General features: G+C 33.5%; 1 protein-coding gene across 1 annotated transcript; it reads left to right on the plus strand.

Moving 5' to 3' along the window:
- The first annotated feature begins 2,236 nt into the window (after window positions 1-2,236).
- Window positions 2,237-22,425, plus strand: LOC148623217 (ubiquitin-ribosomal protein eS31 fusion protein). The gene is made up of 5 exons (XM_088564873.1): window positions 2,237-2,289; window positions 5,213-5,276; window positions 10,974-11,028; window positions 12,242-12,459; window positions 22,249-22,425. The coding sequence occupies exons 2-5, from the start codon at window positions 5,229-5,231 to the stop codon at window positions 22,396-22,398; spliced, it is 471 nt and encodes a 156-aa protein (XP_088420999.1). The 5' UTR covers window positions 2,237-2,289; window positions 5,213-5,228; the 3' UTR covers window positions 22,399-22,425.
- Window positions 22,426-22,685: the final 260 nt, after the last annotated feature.

Below are 22,685 nucleotides of genomic sequence, written 5' to 3' on the forward strand. Positions count from 1 at the left end.
ACCTGGTCCATGCTCCCAGTTTTTAGTGGAGTCCGAGTTGCTCATTTACTTTTGTTACTTTGTATGTATGATTTTAGTTACTTTATGTTCTTTGTTGTGTATGTCTGTTTTCCATGTCTGGTCTTTGTACCTGGATTACATTTTTTTGATTACCGCTATAACCTTGGTTCCCTTGATTACTCTTAATGAGGGTCTTGAACTCACTTATATTTGTCTGCTTTCTTAGTTCATCTGGTAAACTATTCCAAATCTTTGGGGCTGAATATCTGAAAGATTTTAGACCATACCTGGTGGTTTTTACTCTGGGTCGGTATTTCTTTTGTGTTGGTATACCTGAAGTTATAAGAATTATTCTTAATTGATACAAGATCTTGTAAAATATTGGTAAAAATAAGTAAATTAAATAAAATAAAAATCCCGACCTACCGAATTATTTTGTTCTTACATGTAACAGGAAACAGAGGTATGATTTTATTTGGTCTAATTTCTATCTACCTATCTATAGTTTATTCGAGAGTTTAATTATAGAGTAGAAAAAAGAACGAATATGGTGCAATGCAACAAACGCACCAACGTATAACCTATAAATCAAAAAATAGTAATTACTTTCAGAGATCACCACAAGGCCCTCAGTGGTAACAGAAGGATGACAGTTCTTCAAAATCCAACTGAAAAATTATATATAACAACACAAAGACACATTAATGGCTTACTCTACAACGTAAGAAGTTGGAATTCTGTTCCTCCATACCTCAACCAAGTCAGAAATAGCTTTCCAGACAACATCTTGCACTGCTGGAGTAATTTATGGTCAACATCCCCTGACTGCGTTGGCGTTGAACTAGTTTTATAAGGCCTTAATCGCCCCTTTTAATGTAAGGTCAAAAACTAATAAACTGAAACAATTAACAAACACGCCATTCACTCAATAATACATTTAATTCTCTAGCTCCATGGAATACCTTAACATACACCATATATAGATAAGATTAGATATCCACTTAAAGAACGCTCGAAGTTACAGACAGACAGAAACTTTATATAAAGTCGTTTGGTATGTAAATACAAACACAAGTCCTATAGAGATTTTTACCGTCATATATAATTAACAATAACACATCACAAACATACATGGCATAAACACACAACACATAAAAAAGCAGGAGGATAAACATCAAAACTATTAAAGGTACACGAAGTATGCATTTAAGTTTTAATCTATGCAGAAGTTTCAGAGGAGAAGATTTTAAAAGTTAGAAATGTAAAATTCGGGGAAAAATCCGTGTCAGGACCAATAACTCATTCATTCTTCAACGGATCTTTCTGAAAAATTTTGGCAGAGGTCCATCCCATCATTCTGAACAATTTTACCCCCTACCAGATTTTAGCTAAACCCAACTGTTTTTTTTTTTTTTAGCAATTTGCATAATTCTACAATTTGACACTATGGTCTAATTTAAGTAACGGCGGCCATGTCTTTTGCTAGATCAAAAATCCCCACACAATGCCCGGATAGTTAAAACTACCCTGAGGAATATTCATGCAAAGTTTGGTTACAATCTATTGAGTAGTTTCGGAAGAGAAGGTATTTGAAAAGGTTTACGGACGACGACGACGACGGACGATGGACACAAAGTGGTGGCAATAGCTCACATGGCCTTTTGGCTAGGTGAGCTAAAAATACATTTGATAGAATAGGGCCTAGAGTAGAACCCTGCGGAATGCCTTTATAATTTTTCTGCCGTCGTCCCAATCATAAACTATATGCATTACACATTAGGAAGTCACACAATTAAAATATTAAAAATGAATATTGAAAACAAATTATCTTCTCCTTTTTTATACGTTTTTTCCCTTAATTTTACAAATTAAAAACGAATAGATTATAGTTCATAGAATATTATTAGTCTTAGACCTAATTGAGTACAGGATACAGTAATTACATATGATTATTACATTACAAATAGTTTCGGTGTATGACACTAAATTTTATGCATATAAATTTACACAATATAATTATTAGAGGGCACGGACCAACTTGGGACGGGCGACTTTGGGACGGAAAAGTATGAGGACGGAGCTGCTACTAAATAAAATAGCCTCCAAATATTCGTTTTCACCATGATAAGAATTTCAGTAAATTCTTTTTAGTTTCAATTCAAGATTATTTTATACAATTATCTAAATATATTATCAGTTATATTGAGGTTAAGAATCATTTTCATTTATTTAAATTTTTTTGGAGAATTTCAGTTAATCGTTCTTTTACTCACCACCATCTGAGATAAGGCAAGTCCCTATATTTTCTCATTACCGATGAATTAGTCAAATTGCTCTTTCCGAATGAAATAAGACCACTGGTATGATGATAACAGTTTCATAAATGAATTGTTTTTATATATCTGAAAGTATGAAAAATCGTTTTTACTTTGGATGATATTGTACGTGACATGCGTTCGCTCTCAACCCACGTGGGTCCAGGTTGGCGGGTTGTGTACGTTATATTCGTAAATTTTGCTCTCTCTGCAAGACACTGATGGCTTAAATCACGCCATTTATTCAAATGAACTTACTTTTACTATACAGGGAACTTTCCCGTGGATGGATTTTTCTAGCATTCACTGATCAGTCTAATTTCAGCTGGGTCCTGAAAGTAAATGTAAAAGGACCCGTTCCCAAAAGAAATAACAGTCTCTCAAGCGACTCCTGGATTTCCTATTTATTCCTGATTTTACCTGCTTTTGAGCGATTCCTGATTTTTTCAGAGAAACTCGGATTTTGAACTTCTGCACCACATGGCACCGAAAAATTGTTGAAATATTTTTATCCAGTACACCCAGAGAGGGAGGATTCTTTTCCTTTTATTTCAGTGTCCAGTGGATCACAGAGTTTTACAGAGTCCATTCCTAAAATTCTCCAAATGATTTCTCTCATCTGGGAAGATTTTATTGCCTTTTTGGGAATATTTTGGAGTCACTCCAAGTATTTTATTACCTTGTGTATTGTAATCATGTACACCTGACAGGTACATGTAAGTCAGGATGTAGTTGGTACTTAAAAATATGATCAGGGCAATAACAAACTCCCAGCTGGGAGTATTTTACTCTTTTGGAGGAAGTATGCCAAGATCACTCCAGGATTTTTATGGCATTTTTGGGAATTTCTTGGAGTCACTCTGAAATATTAGTTTGAGAATCTATACTCTTTGGGTGTAGTGTATTTTGTAGTGTTATACAAGATAAACTGAATGTATATTGTGAAGAATCATATTGTATATTCATTGGGTTGCTGTTTATCATTCAAATTGTGACTATATATCCTTTACATATCCTTTACTAAGTATTTTAATCAAAGTGTGCTTCTTAAATTGCTACATTTCTAGAAAGCTCTTAATTGGAGGGGTTGAAGGCGGCCACTCCTCAAATAAAACATTAAATTCTAACTCTGACCAATAGCTAATATAACCAAAATATATACTTGTCAAAAGCAATAATTAAACCAGTGTAATGTTCAACAGGGGGATAGTGTCATAAAATGTTATCAAAATACATGTAATACTACAGATCTTTATCCAGTGATGCTGGGATCAGTCAACAGATGGTTGTTAGAAAGTTTGTGCATACAACATTAATCTTAATCCTGATCTAGCTAATTACATTTACCATTTACTGACCCATAATTAACCCAATACATAACATTTCTTCAATTCATTTAAATTTTGATTATTTGATCTTGGTTAAGCCTCTGGCATAAGACATTCAATAATGGGGAAAAGAGGGTCATTGGGAAGAAATAGTGTCAATATATATATTTGATGTATAATATTGTTGGCCGACGATCAGATTCGTATCATGATTTCTACAGACATGTCTTGTTTGTATTGTTTCATTTACAGTTCAACAAATTACCCCAAAAAATGACACATAATCATGTTCATAGGTTTTGAATAACCTTTATCAATAACCCTTTAAGCAAATCTAAAGTGTTTAAAACAGCAGATGAATCAGTTTGTGATTGAGAACCAAAATTTTTAGTGGTCAGTACTTCGTTTTTGACTTCCTGTTAAGCTGAATGAGAATAGAATTATTTTATGTCTGAGAAACTCGTCAATTATGCACTCAGTTTATATAAACCAATGACGTATTTACGACTGAAGCCATTCAGAAGATAATTATGACATTGCTAACAAGATTCTTAATTAGTTACCCTAAAAATTAAATTTAGGGGAAGTCAATCAAATGAAAAATTTTTATCATGAGCTAATCAAAACTGAGTATGGTCAAAGGTAACTCAACCTTGACTAAATGCATGTGGCTATTTTTAAATGCCAGGTTGAATATAAAAGTATTTTCAACATGAAGAAACTGATTTACCTTATCAAGAAACATATATAATCCCTAAAACAATGTTTATTCAATCTTATACTGGCTAAAACACTTTGAATTGAAAATAAATTGACTGGCTTTTGTTTACAATATGTTCCTTCTTCCAATGTCACTGGTTTTTGGCGGGAAAATACATAAAATAAAAAAAAAAAGAGGAAGTAAAATCCCCCAAGTCTAAATATAGTACAAATATCAGGATGAAAATAAATGACTTCAATTTAAAGGTATATCCTTTGATTCATACAAGTCCTGAATCCATGACTGTAGATGTGGTTTCTGTCATGGAAGAACTTATTTATAACCTTCCCCATATCATGTACATGTATTTTTTGTACTAAGGGAGCAATCATATGATGTTTTTTAGGGGTGGGGGAGGGGGTTAGAATTAAATTTGAAATAAAAGGCAGGATGGCAGCAATAGGTAAAACAAATATCCATGATGACCATTCTGGTAAAAAAAAGGGGGCATAATGCATCTGTTTAAAAAAAGCAGAATATGTTTTTTTGTAAACACTTTAATGTTACAATTATTTGTCATATTTGTATATATCATGAAAAAAAAATCCAGGACTGGCTTGAATCAAAAATAATAAGTCTGAATAGTCTTAACACAAAAAAAGTTCCAGGACAAAAAATTGTGCTTTAAATTTTCATCCATGGAGAACCCCTATAGGGTGAGCCCTAATCACAATCTAAGCTGTATACATGCCCCGGCAGTTTAGGGTTTATCCTGTGTGATTGTATCGAGCTGTGCCCTGCAAAACATTTTATGTATCCATGTCTCTTGATGTCTTTTAACAATTGCTTTTTTTTCATTTATTTTTTAGTCTTCTGGTGGCCATCATGCAGATTTTTGTGAAGACCCTAACGGGCAAAACTATTACCCTTGAAGTAGGTACAATGTATAAATAAGACGAAATAAAAAAGGTGTGTTTCCTATTGCCCACTCACCCTATTTTTTTTTTTTTTTTTTTTTTTTTTTTTCCAGCTAAAAATAGTTTAGCACTGTTAAAGTATATGCGATATTGATTCTTCCATCGACTCAATTCATAGAAATAGAGTAAATTAATTTTAAAAAATCCTACCTTTCTACACTTCATTTTTTAACATGGAAATGCCTGGCATCTATCCGTCAGTGTTTTCTACTTTTTTTATGTAATGCTCCTACAAAATAAGTTTATTTTTGGTATGTAGTCTTATCATAAAGAGTTACAGATAAAGTTCGAATTTGGTCACGTTGAATGAATCTTACAGAAGTTATGGCCCTTGGACTTAGAAAATTCAGTGAATTTACAGTTTTCTGCACTTTTTTGGGGTTTTGATCCTTCAGGATCAAAATACCTTATGTCGTCGGTTCATCACTGAAACTTCCCTACTATTTCTGTACACTATGCAGAAATATAGTCCAAATGTAATTCCTTTTATATCATTCAATGCCTCTTTTATATCCAGTAAATATGTTTCTGATAATCTGGCTGTATTATTCAGCTCAATAATATTCTATGATTTCTGCTAATTGAATTGAGATCTAGTCTTAAGATCAACTGATGATTTGAGGGACTCCTTTTTGGCCATGAAAGATATTTAGTAATAAATTTGCATTTAGGGAATTTAGTTCTTGCAGTGATGTGTCAAGAAGCATTTACATGTAATGTGGTGAGCATCTTCCATTTAACACATTAATTAGTAAAAGTCTCCATCCTTTCATTAATATTTTACCTATTATTAAACAGGAAATGAAGAGCAGTGATTTTAACCAAGTAAAATTGGCAGGAAAATTCAAATTGATAAAAAAAAAGTCTAATTTTTAAAAATCTTACGTTCATCAAGGTAATTATTTTCTTAAGCTGAAGTTGGTTTTATTTGAGTTTAATTACAGTGTACAATAAACACACTGTTAACATAGTTATTGAATGTAAACGTAAATTAAAATTTTGGACAGGTTTAAAAATTTGGGAAAAAGGTGAATTTGTAAATGTGTGTTAAGTTGGATTCTGTTAAACTATTGCTGACGGTTTATACATCCGAAATCTGTAGTATTGATTGACATTCAGTTTATATGTATTAGGAAAAAAACAGTCCCAAATTAAAGGACAATTGTTGCAAAACAATTGCTACGATCTTTCCCATGATTATTACTTAATCCCAGTGTTATTCAGGGTAAGAAGTATCCAACTTTAAAGTAAAATGTAAAATAAAATAGAATAATAATAAAAAAAAAAAACATTTTCTCTTTGAAACTCTGAACCAAGTATGCATTCTTATTTACGTTGTAACTGACACGTCCAGCTGTGTAAAACATCAATTAAAATATGAAGCATGTAACTTTTACACGTGTGCTCGTGCTGTTCTTACTAAAATTGCTTCAAGTTCCACTTAGTTAACATCAATGTAGAGATTTTAGAGTATCAAGTACAGGATCCCCTGTATTACGTATAATTCAAGAAAGTAGAATTTGCATTTCCAATTATCAAGATCAACAATAAAACATAAATGTTATTATATTGATATTTAATTGGGGCAATATTGAATATTTGTAACGTTTCATGCAACATTTCACGTCATAGTATGTCATTAATGTAAAGAATCACTTGCCCTTATCACTAACTGAGGTTAACATGCTGCCTCACTGCAAGAACATTGACAAGTTTAGTCCACACAACAATCTGATCATATTGAAACTGAATACATAACTCTTTCACAGGGTAATATAAGGCTTCAGCAATACATTTCCAGCTCATTCATCTCTGTATTTGTGTTATATAGAAGATGTATCTGTTTTCTAAAAGCACTTGGTCATCTGAGAAAGGTCTTTCGTGCATATATTAATCATGCAGTCAAATTTACTCGGTTTGCTAATTATGATGTGACCTTCATTTTCAAAAGTTGGCAGGTGAGCAATAAGAATGCAAATTACTGATTTTAACACAAACATACAAAATCAATGTCCCATTTTTAGCTCGCCTTGCCAAAGGCCATGTGAGCTATTGCCAACACTTGGCATCCGTCGTCGTTGTCATCATCAATTTTTGAAGACTCTTCTCCTCTTAAACTACTTGACCAATTGCAACCTAACTTGGTATGAATGTTCCTTGGGGTATCCTGCATAGAATTGATGTGGGGATTTTTATCCATCGAAAACCATAGCCGCCTTTACTAAAAATAAAACATAGTGGTCAGACAATAGTTTTTTGCATATATCTCCAAAATGGTTAGGTTTAGCCCATTCTGAAAGGGGTTAAAGTGTTCAGCATGATGAGTTCTATCTGCGGTCAAATTTTCATATTAATCTATTAAGCCATGGAGTTATTGCCCTTTTTCAAAGTTTTTTGCTATTTTTAATGTTATTTCTTTAAAAAATCTTTTCCTCTGACACTATTTTACCAATTGAAACAAAAACTTACTATGAGTGTTCCTTGGGGTATCCTGCATAGAATAGAAATGGAGTTTTTTTATCTGTCGAAAAACGTGGCCATGTTACTAAAAATAGAACATTGGGGTCAGACAATATTTTTTCACATATATCTCCAAAACCGTTAGGTTTAGCCAAATTCTTTCAATTGCTGAAATGATCATTATTTTTAGGACTACAAAAGTCTTCAGGAATAAAATTTGTCAGATGCCTCCTTGTAAGAGTTGTTGGCCTTGACCAGAAAATGACAGTTTTTTGGGGTTTTTTTTTACAGTTTTTAGCATATGTCTTGAAAACTATGATAGATTTAGACTTTCATTTACTGAAATGATCCTTATGATAAGTCCTATCAAAGTTTTCTTGAGTCAGAATTGTTGGACAACTTCTTGCTTAATTCATTGCCTTGAAAGGCAAAATGGAACCAGGTGAGCGAACCAGGCTCCTGGGAGCCTCTTGTTTGTTGAAAAGAGAACATGCTACACATTAAAATGTCTTCTTCCCTGCGCCTTTCTATTTTCAAATCCTAGCTAGAACACTGACATGAGGAATCGTATGAATAAAACACATACAGGACTTCTTAGTTTGTATAAAGTAACTCCACCAGAATATACTGTCACAAGATTCACATACCATAAGCCAGAGGTATGGGTGTATTGTGCTCCGAGGCGATCAAATACAAGTAATATGTACGTAACAAAATGAATAAAGAACATTTGCTAAGCAATCAGAACAAAATTTTGTATCAGAGTAGCATGAAAAAACTATACTCATTGCAGGAGTTCATCTGAAATGCTGATATTTATATACATTTTTGAAGAACAGTATTACGCAACATTGGGACTGAATTATCTTTGATCTAAAGTTGTTAGAGGGTAATCGAGGGAACCAAGATTCTAATAGAATTCAAGATTGTGTTCAGGCACAAAGACCAGGTAGGCTAACAAGTAGTCACATCAAGACATTGTGAAGATGAAGGGCAAAAACATGGAAAATGTTAGAAATAACTTTTACAAAGAATTGTCACTAAAATAATGATTTGCATAGTGATTTATTTTGATTGATTTTATTAATCAAAAAAGAATCATTAATAACAGTTCATATTACTATTTCGGTAAACATTGTGAAAGGGAAGGGAGGTCTCAAAAAAGTTACTAACACAACAGAAGGCGCTCAAACTGAGGAAATAAAATTTCAGGTTTAATGATAACGGAAGCTAACAGTGTCAAAAGAAAGAAAATAGCCTTTTTGTTCCCTATTGTAACTTAACACATTAATGGAAAAAACTTATTGAACTCTTCTGCCGCTTTTTTCTTCTAGTGAAAGGAAATGGAAAAACTGGACCGTCACAAATTATTATTTTGAGTTACAGGCTTTGACCGTTCAATTATAATGATATCACAAGAAAAGAAATTCGCAGCATATTAGGAAATTAGTAAATTCGTTACATATATTCATGTGCCAAATAAAAAACACAACTTTAATGTCGGTACGCAGAATTGTTTTAACGAGATCAAATTTAAGGGAAAGAAATGGTGACAAACATTCCAGGAAGCAAAGCCGTAAAATAGAAAGTATTTGTAATCAGTTGCATATTAAAATTCTAATGTTTTACGTTTATATATAAAACTAAGATGGAGGTTTATAACATTTATGAAAAATAATAAACGCACCACTGCATTTTCATATTGACCAAAAATAAAAGCATCACAGCAAGTTTGTTTTATATGAATATAATACTAGTTTAAGTTAAATAAAAGTTAAGTGATTGATTAGCAGTTTCAACAAATATGATATAAAATTTCTAAAAAGAAATTATGCAAATACAACACCTTATCGCATTACAGTTTTTAATGGTCAATTGTTCACGAGTTATAATTTCCTATCCCAATCTTAGATAAACACCAGGAAGAGGACAGTGACTGTAACTCTTGACAGAATGTTCATACCTTTTTGGACTTTACAATTTTTCACTACTAAGTGTTCAAATTATAACATTAAGTTTTGATCTTTTTATTAAAACCTAGGAGGAGAAGTTTTATTTTTGAAGAAAGTGAAATAATTCTGTAACAACACGTGTTTTCTTAGCAGGGTAACTGTACTTCTGAAGTTACAGAGATTTATTTAGTATACAACTCAACTTGATTTCTCTTGAAACGACAAAGTAAAAATGTGGTGGAAGAAAAAAAAATAATAGTCATAGTTGACGGAAAGACCTTAGTAATATGATAAATGCAATGTATGATCCCAGACTTCACAATTTTAATTTACAACATATAGTCTTTTAAATTTTGTTCATGCTACAATTTTTACAAGAATCAAAAACCTCCAGTGCTAACAGCACTTTGATTTGTAATGCTTTTGCCAACTGGTTTATATTTTGTATGTAGTCTTACTATGAGAAGTTACAGATTAAGTTCGACTTTGGTTATGGTCGAATGATTTTTGCAGAAGTTGCAGCCCTTGTACTTCGAAAATTTAAGTGAATTTGAAGTTTTCCACACTTTTTTATGCAGGGGACATTGGAACACTGTTCATTTGTTCAAATGTGTAAAAGGAAACAATATTTTATTTTTAGTTTTTACTTTTAACAAATCTTGTCTATTTTAGTGTGAATAATTCTGTCACCATAAAAAGTAAAATGAGTAAAAAACTAACCATATCATGTCTGAAGGTACGAGGACACAATTAATTTCGTAGTGCATTTCAACAGAGCCATCTTGACTTGTAAAAAAAATTCCACCGCTTCAAACTCATTCAAACTTCACCAATATGGAAACATGTATAAAAGCGGATTTCTATAAGAGTGCCAGAAAAATTCACCATCATTTTTTATTTTTAGCAACTTTGCTTCGGTGACCCCGTAGACATGAAAAGTGACCACAACTTCCCCATAAAATTACAGAATGAAAAAAAATACCTTGTAAATTTGGTCCTTGTCCTATATTTCTGCAGTTAATACTAAGCAATGAAGTTTGTGACAGCAAAGAAAAAAAATCGGGAAGAAACACACAAAAAAAAAGGAACTATATTCGCAAACAACAAAAAGTCAAGGGAATTAATTGTGATCCCGTACCATTTTCCAGTAACCCAATTTTGAGGAATGATAATGATCTTTTATTTCCAAACCGTATATGCCTGGTATTAATTTAATGAATGCTGCATTTCTTCTTAAACAGGTTGAGCCCAGTGACACTATAGAGAATGTTAAAGCTAAAATTCAGGATAAGGAAGGTAAAATGAATGTATTTGTCCCAACCCAACCAAACCTTAGTTTTGTCCAGATTGTATTTTATATATGACCGCAAAAAATTTTGCGGCTGTGTAATAGGATGGCATTGTCACTGCATCCTGCATCGTCCACAACACAATGGAGAGACTTCCTAGCAAGGGTCTGTATCTGTCCTATATAACCTCAGGTCATAAAAACAACTGAAGCCGGAGTATTGTGGTTGTGTTTTCCATCCATTACAACCTTCCATCTGCTACTTGTCAAAAACTACTAAACAAAATTCAAATAACATTTCAGGGAATCATATGTTACATGATGCCAACCTCTTCTTCATATTTGGATCTGATTTATTAGCTCACCTGGCCATGTGAGCTATTGCCATCACTTGGCGTATGTCGTCATCGCTGTTAACAATTTTTCAAAACTCTTCTCCTCCTCTGAAACTACTTGACTAATTAGGGAAAATGACAGTTTTTTTATTTACAGTTTTCAGCCAATGTCTTGAAAACTGAAAACTATGATAGATTTAGACTTCCATTTACTGAAATGATCCTTACGATAAGTCCTATCAAAGTTTTCTTGAGTCAACATTGTTGGACAACTTCCTGTGTAATTTATTGCCCTTGAAAGGCAAAATTCAACCAGTTGAACGATTCCGGCTCCTGGGAGCCTCTTGTTTCTAGTTTTCCCTTTTAGCAAAATAATAGATTTCAGTATAATACAGTAGAGTTGTCCCCACCTTGCATTTGCTACTCCTCACAAACTACTGAATTCAACTAAAATAAAATTTCTGGCATTGTTTGTTACTTGATGGGGTGTGATTTTAAAAAAGCTTTTGCCCAGGACAAGTGGAACAACCTTTGGGACAAGTAAAAGTTATAATATACTTACCTGGTGGGCAACCAAATCTATTCATTTTTCAACATACAACATGTATATATACTGAAAGACAACCTAGATTTTAATTAGGGCAAGTAGAATTTTCATAAACTTGCCCGATAGGACAGTGTTCGTAAATGTTAACAACATACCCTGCTTGATATATAATTTGCATCCTCTATTTAAGGTTTTCTGTAGCAATTTGAATTTTGTTATAACATTGCAGGGTACATAAATGTAGCATTCTTGTTTATCTTTGATCTGCTGTAGATGGATGGTTACAAGTACATGTATGCTAAAAATAATTATACTCGGTGATATCCTGGTGTTTTACAGGTATTCCTCCAGATCAACAGAGATTGATTTTTGCTGGCAAACAGTTGGAAGATGGAAGAACCTTGTCTGATTATAACATTCAAAAGGAGTCTACTCTTCATCTGGTTCTCCGTCTGAGAGGTGGTGCAAAAAAACGTAAGAAGAAGAATTACACTACTCCCAAAAAGAACAAACATAAGAAGAAGAAGGTCAAACTTGCTGTTCTGAAATACTACAAGGTGAGGATGAGCCTACACACTATTATTGAAATATGCCAATCTTATTTGGTTTCTGTTGATTTCTAGCTCTTTATATAGACCATGCCCACAGTTATGAGACTACTTTTATTGATTTAAAAATGAAATGCAACTAACCGAAACCATGCTCAGATGAAATGATATAGGAGAAACTTGTCGAATGTAATTATTAGAATTTACTGTTTTCTTTCATAACCTGCCACACAAAGTGATTTGCAATACCATCTGAAAAGTGAAAGATGTACATGTATGTTCTTGCAGTCTTTCATATGGTAGTCAGCCAGCAATAATAGATTCCTTGATATAATAATCTGAAGTATTTTTGTTAGATGTTTGATTATTAAACTATAATGAATAGCTATTGAGTTTCATACTGTATAGAATAGCCAGCCATGATGACTTATTAATTTATATGATATTGATCTTGCTTACCAAAAGTCAGAACTGTTAGTCTTCTTTTCTAAATTATAAAGCATGTAAAATTGAGTTACTATTTACATCATGGAATGTAACTATGATAGCAGCTACGTTTTCGAACTACATCTGGTTTCAAAACCCATAATGGTCTCCATTTCAATCCGGTCTTTCTCAAGCATTGGCTGTAGTCGTGTACTGTCTATTCTGTAAAGCAAGGACACACTTAAAAGGCCTTATAATAAGGATCATTTCAGCAATTGAAAGATATTGGCTAAACCTAACAGTTTTGAGATATGTTCAAAAAACTACTGTCTAATGCCGGTGTTCTATTTTTAGTAACAGTTTTTTACCGATCAAAAATCCAAATGGTCATCATGTTAATGATACCTTAAAAAACAAAAATACAAACTGTCATTGAATTCTGTATAGCAGTTTCTTAGAAGATTTTTGATAAATTGTGATAACATCAAAAACAGCAAAAAAAAAACGTCAAAAAAGGGCAATAACTCCAACATGGGTCTACAGATTTTCACCATAATTTGAGCACAGATAAATTTCATCATGCTGAATACTTTTACCCATATAAGAATTTGGTTAAACCTAACTGTTTTGGAGATATATGTACAAATCTGCTGTCTAACCCCTATGTTCATTTTTTGTAATGGCAGCCATGTTTTTTGACAGGTTAAAAATTCAAATGGTTATTTTGTGAAGTTTCAGAGGAGATGTTTGATGAAATTGTTGACTGATGCCAAGTAATGGCAATAGCTCACATGGCCATAGCCATGTGAGCTAAAAAAAGAAAGTGATAAACACATGACAAACATTTCGTGATACACATAGGCTGCATCTATTCAAAAATAAGTAGAAATTGGTCCTATCAGAATAAAAATAAATTGTGGAAACATCATTTATCATTGTTTTACCACAGGTTGGCCATTTATGTCGTTATTTAACCCCTTGCTATCACCCCTGGGTAAATCAAAGCAACATAAATGGCTTGAATGTATATGGATTCAAATATGTACTTCTTTGTTGCCATCTAAAATGAAGGAAATCATGTCATTGTTAGTGGGAATAACTCAAAATATGAAACTTTCACCAAGCAAATATACAATGAAAATTAATTGAATGTTTATCTGAAATGCATTTTTTGATCCATCACATTCACTACCTTCATTCAAATCTGTGACTTTCTCAACAAAGAACTTCTGCACTCCAACAGTTGTCATACTCTTGCCAAGATCAGCTCAAATTTCATCTCTTAAAAAAAATCATGAAGTCCCAGAATTTCTTATAGCGAAAAAAGGGGGGGTCCAAGATAGCTAGATAATTATAAGAATAGCATCAATTTTGAGCTCACCTGGCCAAAAGCCAAGTGAGCTTATGCCCTCACTTGGTGTCAGTTGTGGACAAATTTTAAAAAATCTTTTCCTCTGAAACTACTAGACAGACAGGTTTTAAACTTGGCATGATTGTTCCTTTGCATATTCTGCACAAATGAGCATTGGATTTTTGATCCATGAAAAAACTTGGCTGCCATTACTAAAAATAGAACATAGAAGGCACTTTTTTGCAAATATCTCATAAATCGTTGCTTTAAGCAAATTTCTGGCATGGGTATTATTGTTCAGCACCATGAGACGGTTTTATGCTGAAATTTTCAAAATGATTCATCAGCTGATGTAGGAGTTATGGCCCCTGAAACAGTTTTTATGCCCCGCGACAAACTGTCAGAGGCATATTAATTTACCCCTGTCCGTCCATCCATCCAGAACACATATGGCTTGACCGGCTATCTTCTCATACAGTTTTTGAACTACATCTAAAATATTTTACAGGATATTTCTACATGTAATGAAGGTGTGCAGGGCCAAAGGACTTTGATTTTCGTGACATATTACGGAAATTGGTGATAGTTACACTTAGTCATTTTACTCAGAAACAGGGCTATATGGCTTGTCCGGCTATCTCCTTGTACAGTTTTTGAACTACATCTGAAATATTTTACTGGACATTTATACACATGATGAAGGTGTGCAGGATCAAAGGATTTTGATTTTCGTGAAATTTTACTTAATTTGGAGAAAGTTAAACTTGCTTATTTTCATCAAAAATAGGGCTATATGGCTTGTATGGCTATCTCTTTCTGTAGTTTTTGAACTACATCTAAAAGATTTTTTGCTGGATATTTCTACACATTATGACGGTGTGCAAGGTCATAGGATCTTGATTTTCTTGAAATATTACGGAAGTGGGAGATAGGTAGACTGTTATTTTTGTCAGAAATACATCCCAAGCAACCAAGTTAGGGATTTGTTATGGGGGTATTACAATTTTTTATGTGTCCATTAATAGGTCTATCAGTTCTCTTTTTCTCATCGCAACTAGTGTGACACTACCAAACAGAATTTCATGACACTGTGTGGCCAGGATACAATATGTAGATATGAATATATATAGAAATTTTTGATCCCCAAATTGATCCTCAGGATTTCTGAATCTGCAAACCTAGTTGCCATACAAAAATAAAATTTACTAATTTGGCAAATCTAGCGAGCGGGGGCATCATAAGTGTCTTACAGATACATTTGACTTACTAAAAAAAAATCACTACTAACAAATGAGGCGGGGGCTCCTGTGATAAACAGGCCTTCTAGTTTTCTGCATTTTTCACATGCGCAACTTTGAAAATCATCTCCTCAAAATCCTTTGCACAGAATTCAATGAAAGTTGGCATATTTGTTTCTTAGGGTATCCCACACAAAATGATTCGCAAAAAAACATGACTGCTGTTACTAAAGCCCTGTGCAGGTCCGGGTGTTAAAAGAATAGGCCTGCAGCAGCGCTAAGCTTGTCGTGAAAGGCAACTAAATAGTGCTCAGAACCTTAGCCGAGGCTAGGGCGCTCTGCCCACAGAGCAACTGGGATGTGTGCCCCAGGTGGTGGAATGGGGTACCCCTAGTGTGTTACATGCTGGGGTTGTCAGGCTATAATACGGAAAACCTGACTGCAAACCATAGTGGTGCACAGTGTTGGGAAAGATGCCACATTCCTCGCACGTTAAAGAACCCTACTGTGGTATTCTCCCGGAGTATGAACCATGGGGCTCCGCCACGGGAGGCTGAATTGCCCAACCCTGCCCACCTCTCCCTGTTTCCAGTGGCAATCAAAGTATGTTGACCCCATTGTCCTTGTGTCCCATCCCTTTTTCATTTCATCATTTCATGTTCATTTTGTCATCAATTTCATGTTCATCGTCTGAATATAGCTGAAATATTGCTGCTCGGACGTTAAACCCCAACAAACAAAAAAACTGTTACTAAAAATAGAACAGGGGTCAGAAGGCAGTTTTTGCAAATAGCTCAAAAACCATTGCCCTTTAGCAAATTTCTGCCTAAGTAATATTGTTCAGCATCATGAGACGGACCTATGCTGAAATTTTCAAAACATTTGGCAACTGATGTAGGAGTTGCAGCCCCTGAAATAATTGGCATTTTTCGCATGTGCAACTTTGAAAATCTTCTGAAAAACTCTTGCACAGAATTCAATGTAAGTTGGCATATTTGTTCCTTTAGGGTATCCCAAACAAAATTAATGTTGAGTTTTTGTTTCGTGAAAAAAATGTGGCCACCTTTACTAAAATTAGAATCAGATCAGATATGTTGAGTAAATCATTATCTTAATTATGAATGCCTAAAATACGAGTTTCACAGCGTTGGTATGCTGTGAATGAAAATTATGTTTGATACTGGGACCAGTTTTCTAGGGGTAGGGGTAATATTTTTAACATTTTTTGAAAATTCTCACTTGAAAATTAGTTTTGGTAGTTTATTAATATAGAAAATAAATTTAGTCACTCTAGGATGACTGGATAGTGTATTTCGTTCAGCATTTTTCTAATCGACGTTGTGAAGTCTATTTTGCCTTTTACGGACTGAATTGAAGTTTACACTGTATCGAAAAGTTCCGGGGTCACATGTCATCACGAAATTTTTATCCACATCACGTAAAGAAAAGAAAATGCACATAAAGTATTTAGAGATCAACATAACGCAAAGATGAAACGACCTCACGTTGTAAGAAAACCACTGCACGTAAAGATAAATCCACATAACGTAAATATATGTAGACATAACGTAATCATAAAATGACAGAACGTAAAGACAAAATGACATAATGTAAAGATGTTCCTACCAAACGTAAATACAAAATGACCACATGTAATTATAAAACCACAGCAAGTAATATAAAATTGACAACACGTAAACAAATGTGTATCTCATCAGACAGTTTAGGCGTTCCATACATATACATAAGGAACAAACGATCCATTTGTTAAGCATATGTTCTTCTTTTCAAATGTTTTGGCACACTGATAATTTCTTATTCACCTAAACCACTGATCAAATCCTCTCTTTTTATATGTCTAAATGTTTTTTTGACCAAGATTTGTGACAACCCACATTAACATTATCTCTCAAATCTACTAGTCTTGGTATTAAATGTCAAAAGTTTGAAAGACTATGCACATCCACTATTATAATCTGGAATTAAAACCTATCATACTCGGATTTGGTCAGAGTCTAATAAATCTCACTTGAAAAAAATAAGTGAATATCCAAATAAGAACACAAATACCGAACTTTTGTGAAGATTTCTTGCATACTAAACAACAAACCCAGCAGAATAAATAGTACACAACATTTCATTAGCAAAACGCAACAATACAAGTGTAAATTTGACTAAAGCGTACTAGTTACTGACTGGCCACAATATGAGTAGATAATACACGTTCTGCAAAACTATGTCAATAATTTCTGCATGACACTAATTCAAAATTACAGCTTAATTTAATCCTTAATGCTTACTTTGAAAGACATGTTTTCATAATCAAAATTGACCTTTTTAACAGCTTGTGTTTGTGGAAGATTACAGGGTATACTCACATAAAGCAAAATTTTACAAATTGTGGCCACAATACGTTAGTACAACTAATCTTATTTGAAAGAAGAATGATTTTCTTTAAAAAATGGTACCAAGATATAGCTGTGTTATATTTCGGTGCATTAATTTTGTTATTTGACTTTTTAAATCTCTGCTATCCTACTATTAGGAAGCTTTCTTTCTGCTTCTGTGCAGGTACACAAACACTGTTCTTGAGAATTTTGTCTGCTTCTTTAGAAAAGGCTAAGGAACATTCTTTTATTGCAATCTAGTATTCAGAGTAGTCTTGGAGCTTGAGCTGATAAAACCTTTCTGGCCCAATTTTTAAAATAATTACGAGCAGAGTCAAATGTCAAAAAAAAAAAAAAAAAAAAAAAAGCTGTGACAAAATGTGTCAAAACTCAAACCTTTCTTAAAAACCAAAGCCAAAATATTTTCTTAATCCAGATTAAATGTTAACTTTGGCTACTGCTGATGAAACAAAAAATCCCAAGAGGAAATTGTTGTTTTCTGATTTTTGGGTTTGGAATTCAGTTCCATCTAGGCACTAATTTAGAAAATAGCTTGCCATACAATTTCTAGCTTTGCTGGAGAAGGGTTTAAATTTGCAACTGACAACCTCAGAACTTACTCAATTTTAAATCTGACTTCTTATATGGTCATTAGCTGGACCCAACAAGTTTTTGATTTTCAAGATGCAGAGGACATTTGCTTATGATTTTATCATTTGAAAATTAATGTATATATTTTTATATGCCCGTCTGAGACGGGCCGTAATATGGCATACCGTTGTCTGTTCCTCCGTCGTCAACACTTCGGACAATAACTCAAAAATACTTTCACCAACTTTTACGAAAGTTTGGGGAATTGTTCATATCTATTGACGTAAGCTTCCTTTTGATTTTTATAAATTTCATGATATTTTGGAGGGGGGGTGGATATTTGACAGGGTTCACAATATTTATAGTTGATCATATAGGGCAACGGGTGTATCATGCACTTAAAGCACAGCTCTTTATTGAACATAGTCATCTACTAGATTATTAATGTCCTAGCAATAGTTCTTGTCTACCCTAACAGGTCTCACATTTACTTATAGTGATATATCTACTTCACATTTCAAGAATAGAACGATGTGTTGTGGGTGCTTTGGTCAAGGTCAGCATCAGTCATTCAACACATGTTCACATTTATTTTACGTAAACCTGTTTCTAAGAGGATAAAAATATGGGATATGCCATGGTACGATGAGCTAGGACATGAAACTGAACAGAAACAATTTTTTTCTTGGAACCAAAAAAAATTCTTTTTTATGATAAAATTGCTCTACCTTTTGTGTGGCTTGAAATGCATGGTATATTTTTATCACTTTTCATGAAAGTTCTATAACCTCAAAGAAACAATTTTGTTGCATTTTGTGCTATATTGCTCGAACCGGATGGACTTGAATATAAATGAACTGAAGCATGCGATGATGATATTTTAATGGTTGAATTTTGTGATATCATCAACGCTTACCAAAAGTCTGAGCTATAGGTCTTCAGTTACTACCTGTGCCTTAAGGACCATTTTCTAAGAGAAAAAAAATCAGGGATATGATGTGATATGATGATGAGCTTGGACAGAATTAATATTTTGACCTGTGGACACAGTTTTGACCCAGTTTGGGCAAGGGGAAACAAATATATATTTTATTTTGGCCCAATATATTTATTCCTTGCAACCTAAATATTAACCATCTCATAGACTTAGAGGACATTGGCTTTTGATTTTCATGAAACTGAATTGTTTTTGGGATAATTTTTTTAAATAGCAAAAAAAGGATTTTTACATGTCCAATGTATTTCATTTTGATATTGAAGAGTATTTAAGCTTGAAATAAAGGCTATAGATGGAATTCATGCTAATGCTTATTGTCTAGTATTAAGCTAACATGATCTAGCAATATTGCCCTGGTGCACTAGGAGTATTCCATCCCTTCACAAAAAAGAAATCTTAGTTTGCAAATTTGTTTTGTCAAACAATGATCTTTTGATATAATTTGAAGTGGAATGTAGTAAGGGCCCTGCTGACTTTCAGACATCACATTGTCAGTCTGACTGTCCATTGGCACTTTCTTTGTCATACAATAATTCAACTTTGCTTTGACCGATTCAGGTAGAATTTTAACACAACATCAAGTACCATTAGAGCCAATAGAGAAAACTCCCTATTTTAATACTGGACCTAAGACCGAGGGACCAGACTCTTCCTGACTTACTCTTGTATTTTGTCTTTTCAAAATGATATCGTTGGGGTTCTATCATTGACTACATCAGTATCCCAATATTTTGATTACGTCTATAGTTTACATATGGAATGAACGGTTGGCTTTGAATGTTACCCAGTTTTTGATTCAGGCACTGAGGCTCGTGACAAGACTTTATAGGTCATATACATTAGCATGCCCCGATATCTATGAATATATTTTGCTTGCTGCTTAATCTGGTTCCTAAACTGGTTCCCTGGTCAATATCAAGAAGCGACCTAAAGATCGCTACACCATACCTTTTTAAAACTTATCATGCACATGTCTATGTATGTTTTTTTGCTTGTATAAGAATGGATGGTTTACATTAAAAGATAAAATGATTGGTTAGCATTGAATTTATGTAATATTACAATTCGTTACAATTGATTACATAAAGGTCATATTTATTATCAATACACCGATATCTATATATAGGCTAAAAACCACTAATTCCACTTCCCATAGGCTTCTATGCTAATTTCATAATATTCAATGGCTTCTCTAGACTTTACCTTAACTTTAACCTGCAGAGGACTATATATTAGCATGATTCTACATATGTCAGCTCACAATCCTCAGAATGGCATGTGGGGTTAGCAGACTTGCAGTGCAGTACTGGTCACCGGAAGTGAAGGGTCTATAAATAGCATGGGAAATCCCAGTGTTTTCACAAGATAGGGGTATATTTAAAAATCATTATGGAGATTAGGCTTCACATCACAAGAAGCAAAATGCACCTATAAAATGTACAGAAATGTTTTTCCTTTCAGAAACTGTTTAAATTTTTTAAATAAGATGAGAACTTTTTTCACAGCACTATGAGGAACAGGGGTAATTTCTGCGTAGGACTATTTTTGCGTACGTTCCAAATGCTCATTGGTTGAATTGGTGGTCTGTAACCTAAAGCCATTGCTTGTTCCGGATGATTGAAAACATTCGGGTCATAATACTTAGAAAATAATACGCAGTAATATCAAGGGAACCAAGATTCCTTTAGCAGAAGTCACCTGATTTTAGAGCATATCACATTTGTACCATTTCGTATGTTGAAAGTAAGCCTATGTCAATGACAGTGAAGATTTTACGATTCTTTGATTTATTATGTTTTCCTTTATATTTTAAAGGAATGTTGAGTTAAAGCATTTATCAATTATCTTGTATCATTTAATTAAAAGAGCGTGTGATATGGTTAAAGGGGTGGAGGAGGCGATACATTTAGGTTTAAAATTCATGAAAAAAATACCCTATATTATATATATCCTATATTTTCAATTGGAAAAATTCTATTTTTCTGTATAGTTTTGGTCAAAAATGGCTTGACACCCTGAGAGCTGTATCAAGCTAGAATTTTGTGTCCATATTTAGGGTTTGACAACTTCAGGCGTATCTAGATACACACAGCGAAGTATTTAATTTACGATTCTTGTAGATAATTATTTGGTGTATGGTACACCACTTTTCCATGACAAGTGACAAATAAAGCCTGAATTTTGTTCTGGTTCGTTCATCTCTTTTGCCCATATTGATTATGTATTGCCATGTAATACACTCAGACTCAAAGAATGCTTGTTTGTGGTTAATTTCTTATTTTTAGACTTGAAAAGTGAGGTATATAGTGATAGAGGTGTCCATCCTTCCTGCCCTGAAACCGACTCTTATCTGTTACTCCTACTGTGCCATTGAATAGAATTTAATGAAACTTCCTTGGAATCCTATTATTTTAATCCAAAAGGTGCATGCGATAGAATGGGGTAGTGGTGGGGATCAATTGAGTGAGCATTGCTCACAGTTTTTCTAGTTTTATCATCTGCTGCATTCTAATAGATGAACAAATCCAAAGGCGTTCTTGGAAATGGCTCAACTTATTTTCTTGGTACTTAAGAGGAAAGTTATGCTTCTGGGTTAGTTGGTGTTTTAGGAAATTAAAAAGATATAAATACTGCTAAATACATACCAAGTTCAACATTGTCTGAATGGCAGAAAAATTTATATAGATATATCCACATAATGAAGGAGATATATAATGTTTTACCAAATTTAAAGATATTTCCTTTTCTTTTAAAATAATATCAAAATTTTTGAGTAGAACCACTGTTCAGTTATTTAATTTTTTTTAGGTTGACGAGAATGGTAAAATCACTCGTTTACGACGTGAATGCCCAAATGAAGATTGTGGAGCTGGTGTTTTCATGGCCAACCACTTTGACAGACAGTATTGTGGGAAATGTTGTCTTACATATGTTTTCAACAAACCAGAGAAAAAATGATTTCACAATAAAATGTTATATCATTCATTATACTTTTTATATGCCATCTTTTGAATTACATCTATCCAAACTTGTAACCTTGTCATACCGTGTCAAACTATGACCAAATTTAAAATCAAAAGATGGTCATATGTAGTACAACTTGTTAAGCAGCAAATATTGTGTTACTCCAATACATTGGCTAAACAGCGAAGTTAATACACAACTCTAAGCTCATTGAATATTCTTTTTCAGCCATAGAGAAAATCGAAATTATTAAATAGTTTCTGCTCATTACTATGGTTCTG

Source organism: Perna viridis, chromosome 2 (assembly GCF_037379345.1).
Source record: "Perna viridis isolate PV_CMFRI_1.1 ecotype Kerala chromosome 2, ASM3737934v1, whole genome shotgun sequence".
Lineage (NCBI taxonomy): Eukaryota > Metazoa > Mollusca > Bivalvia > Mytilida > Mytilidae > Perna > Perna viridis.